The sequence below is a fragment of the Anolis carolinensis genome, chromosome 4, assembly GCF_035594765.1.
Source record: "Anolis carolinensis isolate JA03-04 chromosome 4, rAnoCar3.1.pri, whole genome shotgun sequence".
NCBI classification, from domain to species: domain Eukaryota; kingdom Metazoa; phylum Chordata; class Lepidosauria; order Squamata; family Dactyloidae; genus Anolis; species Anolis carolinensis.
In genome coordinates, this window is record NC_085844.1 from 224819733 (window position 1) to 224831873 (window position 12141).

At 40.4% G+C, this 12141-nt stretch overlaps 1 protein-coding gene across 1 annotated transcript; it reads left to right on the top strand.

The window, feature by feature from the left end:
- Positions 1-898: 898 nt before the first annotated feature.
- On the top strand, positions 899-9786 carry tp53tg5 (TP53 target 5). The gene is made up of 5 exons (XM_008117604.3): positions 899-1072; positions 6128-6196; positions 6417-6577; positions 8066-8408; positions 9659-9786. The coding sequence occupies exons 1-5, from the start codon at positions 1037-1039 to the stop codon at positions 9677-9679; spliced, it is 630 nt and encodes a 209-aa protein (XP_008115811.3). The 5' UTR covers positions 899-1036; the 3' UTR covers positions 9680-9786.
- Positions 9787-12141: the final 2355 nt, after the last annotated feature.

Below are 12141 nucleotides of genomic sequence, written 5' to 3' on the forward strand. Positions count from 1 at the left end.
GGTGAGAATATACTTCCAAGGTTTTACTGCAGAAAACATTATCCGTGCAATATAGAGGAAGTCTGAACTACAAAGAACCCATATTGGCTAGCTATGTCCTGTGCTGATTTTGATCATAAACTCTGACTTCATCTGATTTTGTGTGTGTTTGCGTCTGATTTGTTTGTTTCCCTTTCTCTTCTTCTGAACCCTGAAAGGAGGAGGACTCCAGAAAGGATGCTAAAAGTTATGAGTCACAGAGTAAAACAAAGATTAAACTCACACAACCACTGAATGCTAATACTATTATAACTGAAAATGCAGTTTTTACTTTTCTGTAATGGGTACTATGAACCTTGGTTTGAGACAGAAGAACAGCCCATACTTAAGTACACTTTGGGGGATAAAGAGGTGTTTAGGAAACCAGAGTGTCTGTGGCTCCCTTCTTTTCCCTTCCTGTATTACCTACATCACAACCACACCACACCCAATACAACAGAGCTAGAAATTGTGGACACCTGTTCTGTTCATAAGTTGTTGTTCACTTTCCCACTTGTTTTCCATAACCTAGTGCAGTACCAAAAGCCAGATACATTGCTTGGCATACAAAGCATAAATCTTGTAAGCATTTCTTCCCATCCTTGGCTGTAAAAGAGATTACTCTTTTTTGGGTTGTTTGAAAGGGCAGCAAATACATTAATCGTTTAATTAGCAGTTTTTCAGCCACCATAATTATGTGTTTGCTGCCCTTTCAAACAGCCTCAGTCTGTCCCCTAAAGCAGTCTCCTCACTTTGCTTAATGGCAGGGCAGGCTCTGCTTCCTCCCCTCATCCCTCCTCATCCTCATCCAGCTCCCTTGTCATAACTGGCACCTGGGTAGCGATGTCACAAAGAAGTGACATCACAGCATAAGTGTGGCTTAACATTATGGCTCTCCACCTTCATGGGACCAGTAGCATTTCAGAGCCAGAGGGAGCAGCCACCTTTCTCTCAGCTTATCTTGCTGGTGTGCTACAGAACCTATTGCTGATGCTCTTGTAAAACCACCTGAAGGACAATGAAGGCCTTAGAAAAGAAGAGAGAATTCCCCAAGGTGGCTCAACTTTTATCACTTCAAATATTTCATAGGACTAATATTTCCCACTTATTTCATTGGTTCCAACTAGAGTTTTATTTTTAAAAGGTAAAGGTTTCCCCTTGACATTAAGTCTAATCGAGTTTGATTCTGGGGGATGGTGCTCATGTCCATTTCTAAGCTGAAGAGCCGGCGTTGTCCATAGACACCTCCTAGGTCATGTGGCCAGCATGACCGCATGGAGCGCCGTTACCTTCCTTCCAAAGTGGTACCTATTGATCTACTGACATTTACATGTTTTCGAACTGCTAGGTTGGCAGAAGCTGGGGCTAACAAAGGGAGCTCACCCCATCCCGTGGATTCGAACTGCCAACCTTTTGGTCAGCAAGTTCTGCAGCTTAGTGGTTTAACCCACTGTGCCACCGCAGCTTTAGGCTGATATTATTCTATGTGGAAATGATATACCTCTGATGGCTATGTCATCCACTAATGGGATTCTTACCATTTTTTAAAAAAAGTATTTGTGCAATTGTTTGATTTGATACTTCCCAATTATTCAATTCGTGGTCTTTTTTTGTTGCTTAAATGGCTGTATTTCACCTAGGAAGCTGTCCAATGCAATCGTATACAGAATTATACAATTTTAGTTTTTTTGGTACTAGTTAGAAAGGAGATTAGTAGGGTGTCTTTTTAAAAAAATGTATATCATTATGTATAACTTTATTATAATTGTATTATGGTCTTTTCTTTCTGCCAATAAAAATAGTAATACTAAGTCCCAGATAAGTGTGGGTAGAATGGCAACCTACGTTATCAAATGCCAATAATGATAAAGAATCAAGACCAGGAACAAGAAATAATATTTCGTTGCATTTACATCTAACCATGAAGTTATTTTAGGATGTAATGAGGAACGTTTGGACTACAATTGGCAGAGGAAAGTTTTTAGGGACAGTCACAACTTCTCCTATAGAACACCAAAAGTTGATGTGGAACTCTCTCTGTACCTCATAATTAGACTCAAAATGATCACAGTGTTGCACATTGATGTATGAGAGGGAACTAGCAGAGGATATAGTAGCAAATACTGTACTGCACGTTCAGAAAGCTCTAAACCAGGCATGTGAAACTTATTTCTGGGATTTCATATGGTTATATGAAATCCAACCCTCTATATGGTAGTACTCTTAACACGTTATGTCCCCTTCCCATGACACTAGTGTTTGGTGTTTTCTTAGTTTTTGTGCAGAATTGTTTCTGTTTTAAAAAAGGTTGAAATGTCTCTCCTAAAATATGGTTACTGGCAATAAGAGCTCTACAATAAAATAGGCTGGCATTTTTAGTTCTATTGCATTGCTTTTGTTCCCAACTCTCAGTACTGAAATGTGTCCCCTGAAAACAACCACCCAGGGACCTTTGCACTAAGCCACTGTTTATTATCCTAGCTAGGGTTGCTGAACAATGTAGCTGAACGATATCTGGAGGGTTGCATGATTCCCACACCTGCTCTAACTCATGGTTCTCATTGTAGAAGATGGGCCATCTAAGGATGGCCATTGATCAATGGAAAAAAATAATGAATTTTCAATGAATGCTAGATAGAGCTGGTTGGTAGTGGATGTCACCAGCTAGTCATGATGGGTAATGTTTACAAGATTGCGTAGCATTCCTTCTACTTCTGTCTCTCATTTTCTCTTTGTGCAATTTCATATCTACAGGCCACATATTTATTTATTTATTTATTTATTGTGTCAGAAGCGAACCAAGGATACAGCTGTAATGTATTTAAAAACACAAAGTTTAAAAACTAAATGCCCTTTGACTAGTAGCTGGCCGTTTGGAGTGCCTCTGGTGTTGCTATAAGAAGGTCCTCCATTGTGCATGTGGCAGGGCTCAGACTGGATTATAATAGGTGGTCTATGGTTTGCTCTTCTCCATACTCACAGGTCGTGGACTCTACTTTGTGGCCCCATTTCTTAAGGTTAGCTCTGCATCTCGTTGTGCCAGAGTGTAATCTGTTCAGCGCCTTCCAAGTCGCCCAGTCTTCTGTGTGTCTCATTCGGTATAAGCCATGGCTTGAGGTTCTGGGTTTTAGTCTGCCACTTTTGGACTCTCACTTGCTGGGGTGTTCCTGCAAGTATCTCTGCAGATCTTAGAAAACTATTTCTTGATTTAAGGCATTGGCGTGCTGGCTGATATCTGAAGGTTGTTGGTGGCTACTTCCCAGTGGATGTCAGGTGGTGCAATACCGGCTAAACAGTATAATTTTTCCAGTGGTTTTGAGCATAGACATCCTGTGATAATGCGGCATGTCTCATTAAGAGCCACATCCACTGTTTTAACATGAATTTAGATCTGTCTAAAATTAGGTCAAATACTAGATAGCACTGAGCCACAGATATAGCATTGAGCCTCAGGTCTAGGAAGCTGTCAGAAGACCTATACTTTTTCTCTTGAGATCCAGGCTCAAGTCCATGCCTTGAGTAGACCATGAGATGTAGCATTAATGGTGCATACTTTGAAAATCATAGGAATAATAGTGGGGCATATTGGTTCTCAGAAAAGTTTCCACTCATTCGTTTTCCATTTTAAGGGTTTTGATTGAAGAGCACTGGGTAATTTGTACTGTTTCAAGTTCTTGAATAAGCTCTTTGGTGTTGCTATTATTGATACACTATAGTATTGTATTGGGCTGGATTCAAACCTACTCATGCTCTGATGAATCCAATGGGATGTGAAAAATTAATGCTTTCTTTCACCATTGATTTCAGTGGGTCAACTCTGTCCATAACTAAATCAGAATCAAATCCATTGCTTTTAAAATGATGGTGTAGATCGCTCTGAGAACTTATGAAAGACGCAATGAATTTTTTAAATTAAAGGATATGTTAAAATACATGTACAGAATAAATGTACAGTCAAATCCAATATGAGTTGGTTCCCAAGTAAGTGCATATGAGATTGTAGCCTCAGGGCACCCAGCAGCCATAAGTAGATTTCCTTGTCCTTTGGTCACAAAACTGAGTGACCCATGTTGTTATAAGCTCTGTTTATAGTCTGCACCATAAAAGGATTTCAGGAGATATTTGTTGTGAATGAGTCTTCCGAGGCTGTTAGTACCAATAGTAGGATCAGGAGGGGAAGGAAGACTCCTCGTGAGGACGGCTCATTGGAAGACTTACACAGGAAAAGGATCAGGGAAATAATAATAATAATATAATAATAAAACTTTATTTATACCCCGCCACCATCTCCCCAACGGGGACTCGGGGCGGCTTACATGGATCCATGCCCAAAACCATACAATATAACAGAATATAAAACAACATATCATAACACAATTTAACAATACAATAAATAATAACATACATTACAACCCAAAATTCAGAAAAAGCAATAAAAACCAGGGCAGGCCACATGAACACTAAGTTAAAACTCGGTGAGAAAGACATATGAATAAAACCACGGGGAGCAGGGACATAAAATAGTGGAACAGTCTAGAGGATAAATATCCTAGGGGAATAACCGAAGAAAGATGTGACTGTTACTTGAAGAATCCTCAGATGAGGATTCATTTGGGGATTTGGAAGGGGATCCTGAGGTGGAAATGACAGTTGAGGACCCGGTGGTGGTGGAAGAGGTTGGCATGGACTGGACACGGGCTCCGGAGGATCTTGGGAAGAAAACTGGGCCCATGGATGCTGAGGGCGTGCGGGAAGCTTGGGGTTCTTCAGAAGCAGACCCCACATGGTCTGCCTGGAGGAATGAGGGTAGTTCCACAGGTGTGGACGGGGTTGGGCGTGGGCAGGGCGATCCTGGCTCTGATGAGTAACTTGGTACTCCTGATCCTAAGGCGTTGGCTGTTTGGAGCTCGGACTCTGATGAGGAGCTTGGGACACCTGATCCTAAGGCGTTGGTTGTTTGGACGCCCAAGGAAACCTAAATAAATTGGGGGCTTTTGGCCATTGTTCCTTGCGTGTGGCAAGGTGTTGTTGGGCACCATTGGGTTTCTTGTACATGATTCTGAAGACTGGCTTGGGACTTTGCAACCAATCTGCCGCTCGCTTCCGTCGTTTTGGCTATTTGTGTTACCCCATGACGTGGACCTCGCTGTGACGACTTCATTCCTTGGACCCTGGACTGGACTACGACCTGGTGTATCTCTTCGCTCCCAAATTTGGCTTGGCTTCATTCCCATCCCTGTGACTGCTTCCTGTGCTGACCGTTGGCTTCGTCTCCGACCCTGACGCTCTGCTCCTGCCCTGACTCCGGACCGGCTTACGACTACTGTGACTACGTTCCGTTCCTTTCACCACTGGCCCGGCTTCCGACTCTTCGCTTTTGCCTCAGCGCTTTTTGGCTTTGGTTTGTTTCAGCAGTAGACTTTAGCCCAGTTTGGGCTTCCTTTTAGTTTTGGGACTTTTTCCGTATATTTTGGGATTTGGAACATTTTGGGCCTTTGGGGCACTTTGCCCTGTGTTTGTTTTGCTATTTTGACCCTGTGCTGCAATTATGAGCTGAATTTAAGCAGCTTAGTTTTAATCCGGATTATATCTCCGGATAATCCAGATTATATTCCGGTTTGTGTTTTTCGGGTTTCTTTGTTTCTGACTGTTTAATCACACTGAAGTTTAAGTGTTGCAAGCTCTCAGGACCTTTTGTTGAGCTTTTTTGAGTTATTATTGAATAAACTGAATTTATCTAACTGGCTGGCATCTTACCTTTGACAATATATTTTAACAATTATACAAACAGACTCTTATTCCTGAAGGGTTAGTTTAACCTATACAATATTTATATCTTTAAAGGCTCTTTACAATCAATTTTTAAAATTCAATCCTGGGAGTTGTAATTCCACAAAATCTTTAGCCTTCTTTGTCAAAGAGTGCTGGTGCATCACCAAACAATAGGTCCTAGGATGCCATAACATTGAGCCATAGCAGTTAAGATAGTGTGAAACTGCATTAATTCTGCAGTGTAGATGCACCTCTATTTTGGATGATTTTGCACTGATAAACATACTTTGCCATGTAGAAAATATATTAAGCCTAAGTGATGTTGTCTCTTTCCCAGAACAATGATGGGGATAATAGTTTATCTCGGTCCAGAAACCTGGTACACATAAGGAGCCACCTGAGAAGGGTAAGATGCTACTTCTGTTCTCTTTCCTCAGGGTTTAAATTGACCAAGACCAAGAGTAGCCAGAGTAATTTGAAAATAGACTGATTTGTTTGTCAGTGCATAGGAGAAGTTAGATAAAAAGTAGGATTTCATTAGAAGTCCTAAGCCCTATCATGGCCAGCAATTTAGAAATAGGGAGAATGCCACAATGAACTAATTGTTGTTTTCTGTGCTTGAACAGATAATCAAAAAGCTGATTCTCCTCAAAATGCACAAGAGTGACAATCGCAGAATCAAATGTCTCTGTGGGTTAGCCAACAAGTACCGGAAGATGCTGGCACTGGTGGGACCGTTGGACGCCTCATCTTCCTCTGTAGGGCGAGTGACTATGGAAAGAAACATGTGAGTGTGTATGTGAAAGTCGAAGCGGAAATGAAGATTTCTTCTAGCCCAGAGGTTCCCAGCCTTTGGTCCTCCAGTTGTTTTGGACTACATCTCTCAGAAATTCCAGATGTCTTACCAGCTGTTAGGAATTGTAGAAGATGAAGTCCAAAACACCTGGAGGACCAAAGGTTGGGATGACTGTTCTAGCCTAACTCAGGAGTGGGGGAAATAAAAGATGTATAGGGCCTCTTTTTTTGACCCTGTATGCCTTTCCAGAAGCCTTAAGACCATTTAATTTTTCCAGGTGATTTGTTACCCTCAAACATGCCAAAACTGCTAAAAATCTTGGCAAAATGCAGGAGTTTTGTTCTACTATACCCTGCCATGAATGCTATTCTCAACTAAGCCTAATAATTAATTAGTCCTAAATAGAGTAGGCTAATGTGGTTAAGATAATGTGTAGCTTCCCTTTGGTTGTTCTCAACTTCTCACAAAAGTGAAACCCAAAGTTAAATCTAATGCCAACTAAAGTAGATCCATTGGATCAATGGAAGCAAAGCATACGTGATAAGTCAACATATTATCCTAACCACATAGTCATTGTGTGGTTAACATAATGTGTGATAATCAGTGGTTCAGAAATAATGAAGTAGTAATACTTTTCTAATTGTACCAGACCTGCTCATTCTGGTTAGCTGAGGTCACCAAAGACAGCCAGGAAAGAGACTATTTCCAAGTTCTCATATGAGTAGGAATAGCAACAGTCACTTTAAGTCATTCTCCATTGTGGATGTCAGAAAACTGAGAAGGATCAGGAAGTAACAGAATGAATATGGAAATCAGAGACTTTTCAATTGGTAGGGAAACCTCTCTCTCCTAGGAACAGAAATAATGAAAAGTGGCTTCTTGATTCAGAAGTGATGGTTTGTGTACTTCAGCAACAGTTCCTTCAGATCACTTCCATGAGACCATCACATGGCTGGGCTTTGGTTTTCACCCCATATAGTTAGGAAAATTTTGTTTCTACAGCTTATATTGTCAATCCTCCATGCTAACAGATTTGACTTCTGCTGATTTGATTATTCATGGATTTGATTAAATATGCATTCTTTATGAATCTCTGGATCTTCCAGTTCAAGGCTGACCATAGCATTGTGCTGGAGGTCCTAGAGATTCCTAGAAAGAATACTTCTCTAGACATTTGTTGGCCTTCCAATGTGATTCTATAATCAACTTCAATTGAAGGTCCTAGAGAATCCGTGAGAGATATTCTTAGGTTTATAAAATTGTGGGTTTTTTTTAGAAAAATGTAGTTTTTCAACGTTACTTGGGTTCTTTGTTCCCAATTCCAGTGAATGTGCTGGAAGCACTGTAATTCTATACTAGTTGAGGATAATGGGGGTTGTAGCCAAAACTGTTCAATACTTTGGTCTTTCCCTCCTACATGGTAGAGAGAAAAGGCAATGTGGACACATTCACAAAACTTCTCTTCTGCTTTTATATTAGAATGAGTGTCATCACTGAAGATCCTCCAAAGCCTATAGCAGATGTGGTTGCGGAGACGGTCATGGATGCTATTAAGTCTATCATAGACATGGAGACAATCAACATTGACAAGGAGCTCGAGGATAAACCTTTGGCGGGGACATCTCTGGAGTCTTCCTCTGCAAAGCTGAATGAAGCACTCTGCTTGAAAGGCCTGCCTCAGCGGCTTCGCATGCCTGCACCCAGAGTGCTCTGCAGACCATCAGCTTTGAGATGGGTCAAACCCTGCTGCACTCGATCATGTTACGAGTCTCTGGAAAATGTCATCAGCATCCGTTATTACAAGAGTCCCAAACTGCACCCTGTAAGCAATCTAACTTTGACTTCTCTTCTCTTGGGGTGGGAAAGATATTTCTAGGAGCTTTCAACTGGATGCTACTGGAAATGGGCTGTGCAACTGAGTCTTCTTGTGATATTTTCTTGAAGCACATTACTGCAAGACAATCTGGAAATATTTCCCACTTACTCTGATTTGTGACATTTCAGTTCCTCCAGAACTGAACCAGAATATAGATCCAGAACTTGTAGGCAACAGTTCAAGCTGCTGTGGGTGGTAACTAGGTTAAATTAATTACAGTTCAATAGGAGTTAGGTTAAGCAAGAGGTCCAACACCATTGGGTTCTTCCTTTAACTGTTCACTGGTCTAATTCCCTGTAAAGGAGCCAAACTAACAACAGAAAATGAGGGTCTTTTTGCACATAATCTAATTATATTGAACTGCAAGGCCTTTTACATGATAATAGTGGGAAGGGTTTGATGAATAGCCTTGTAAAGAATGAGAACTGGGCTGTTGTCTGTAGGTCCAAAGAGAGGTCAAAACAACACTGCCAGGTTCTACAATGGAAAAGGTTGCCAGTTTTCACTCTTACATTTAAGGATGGAAAGAAAGACCAGAAGAGTAACAATAATAATCGAGTGAATTCCAATAGTGGAGCTCCTGGTGGCACAGTGGATTAAACCACTGAGCTGCTGAATTTGCTGACTGAAAGATCAGCGGTTCGAATCTGGGGAGCGGGATGAGCTTCTGCCGTTAGTTCTAGCTTCTGCCAACCTAACAGTTTGAAAACATAAAAATTTGAGTAGATCAATAGGTATCGCTCTGGTGGGAAGGTAATGATGCTCCATGCAGTAATGCCAGCCAGATGTCTACGGACCATGCTGGGTCTTCGGCTTAAAAATGGAGATGAGTACCAACTCCCTTAATGTCAAGGAAAAACTTTTACCTTTACTAACAATAATAATAATATAAACTGTTGAATTAATACAGTATGGTAACACTTTCATTGCCATGGCTCAATGCTATGAAATATTGGGAGTTGTAGTCTTACAAGGTCTTGAGTTTTCTCTGCCAAAGAATTCTGGTGCCTCACCAAACTATAGCTTTCATGATTCCCTAGCATTTTGCTACAGAAGTTAAAGTGTTGTCAAACTGCATTAATTCTGCAGGGTAGATGCTCCCAATGATAACGCAGGAGTAGTAATGATGGTATTCAGAAGAGTAATTTGGAAATTTTAGCATTTGAGAATCTTCACCACATTTTCTCTTTTTAAAGGAACCAGAGCAACACAACTGATGCTTAGTCCAGATGTTCTGAAGCTATTGAGAGGAGCCTTGAAGATATAAATCTATTGAGTGTCCTATTGATTCATATTCCTACAATAAAAGGAATATTGAGCTTCATTTAAATGCAAAACTTTTTTTTGTTTTACCCCTCCCCCCAAAAAATGGAGGAGGGAGCTGGAGAGGAAAGAGATACATTTTATTTGGAAACTTGAGTAATGAACATTGCAAACTGCAGCTTCCAAGCCTTGCACAGAATACAGAAATGTTGCTGCTCTGGATCATGTAGAAATAACAATTGCTTCCCATGGTTACAATTGAGCTTACTTCTGGATGTCCTTACAGAGAGGACTTGCCTATGGTTTTCATTAAACCTCTGTCCCCTAAAGAACAATTGGTTCCCAAGAAAATTGAAGCAGAATAACAGCTACCCAAATAATACAGTATGACCCCCATCTCCAAAGCGGATACGTTCCTGGACTTTGTGTAGATATGTGAAATCATGGATAATGGTGAACCCTATTGAAAGAAAGAACTTCTGGCTGAAGAATACCATAGTGTTGTGCTAGAGAACCCAGAAAATGCCCAGAGAGGCCATATTTTGTCTGAAATGAATAAATCATACAATGAATACCAGTCCCATGGATACGAGGATCACAATGGACTGGATTCAGTGTATTCCAGAGAAGGCTCTTGTTCATTGGTTCTGAATTTAGAAGCATTTTGCTAAATACCAAGAAAGGCTATAAAAACCCTTCATGTGAGGACATCATGTCAATTATATAGAAAAAACCTTTCATTACTATCTCTAGTTATTCAACTCAAAAAAGTGAAGGCTGGAGGAAACCGGAACTATTAAGTTATGGTGAGGTCTTAGTAGGTGATGTGACATATTTGGACATAATTCCTATTTGTTTTTACCGTCCATAGACAGCATGATCATATCCTGCAGGATCATGGGGTTTGTAGTTTCGCAGAGAATTATAAATATATATATAGCTAAACTCCATGGGATGTCACCCATTAAGATGGAATCCTAGTCTTATAATTATATAGTGTGAAAGGGCTCCAAAAGAACAAAAACTGGAAAGTGTCAAGTAAAATTCACTCAAGAAAAGGATTACACATCTCAAGATGTGGAAATGATCTTTATTAGTCGAGTGAGGATGCTTTGAAGCATTTTTCAAGGAACATTGAAAGGGAAGAGAGCAGCAATTTCTGAACGATGGAACTCGAATCCCATTGACTAATAAAATGGAAATAGCATTAGAGTTCCTTGTTCAGAAATTTCTGAACTTTTAGTGTCTCCTGAAGAAGATATCAGAATTTCCATAGGCTGAAACACATTGGGTTTTGTTAGCTAATAAAGAATGTTTTCCAGCATCTTGAGATATTTCCCCCCCCCCTTTTTTTGTGTACATCACTTGGCCGTTTTTTCTCATGTCCTCAAAGCAGGGTGAGCAACTGTAGCAGTCCAGGTGGTTTTGGCCTACAATTCTCATAGACAACGAAGGGCCAAAAACATCTTATTGCCCATTCCTGTCAATCACAGTGCTTTCATATTTTCATAAAGTCTTCCTTTTATACATACTTTGGCATCTGTATTGGAGAATATTGTTATCATAGAAATGTGTGTGAGAAGGCATACAAAATGTCCAAATAAACAGAGGTCTGGGCAAAAAGTGAAAAAGGGCTGGAGAAACATAGACTTTGGGTGTCAGGTTACAGCAGTATGTCTGCAGTAAAAAGAAATATAATAAAGTTTGAACTGGACAAGACTGGGCTTCTGCTCTAGTCAATTCTACTGTATTTATGTCTGCTTGTCTAAAACAGTCAAGATAAACTCGCTACCTTTTCAAAATATTCCTGCGTCTCTTTTCTTCAGTTGAGGATGCAAGGATCCCGTGTTTGTGTGGCAATGAATCCAGATTCCAGTTCTAACTGTCAAAGGACTATGCAAGTGACTGACTTCTGTCCCCAAAATAACTTCAGTACCTTGGATAGTTCCTTAAAAGTTAGGAGCCACTGATATCAGAGCCACCATCCTATGTTGCTCTTTTGAATGTATATCAACTAAACTTTTGCAATTTAAGTGATAAAAGCAAATTCAAAGAGGTTTAAAATATTATTGTTGCAATATATTAATATGAATTCCACCAGGCTGCCTGTAGTAGGAGAAATGCAATAAAACATTGGTAAGACTGATCATGGGGTGCGGATGGGGCCCTGCACACATGTCCAGCTGAGACACAGGAGATTGAAGGTTTGTGCAGCACCTGTGTCTTCAATGCCTCTGCACCTCAATACCAATAGGGAACACTTTAGCTGAAATCCTGTTTCTAGTCTCAGCAAAGATAGATCTATTGGATCGATAGGAACTTAAGAAATCAACACTGAAGTCAATTTCCTTTGAAACAGTTGACTGTAGATAATGTACATTGTAGTCCAATATGGATAAAGAGCAATGGTTTGGAG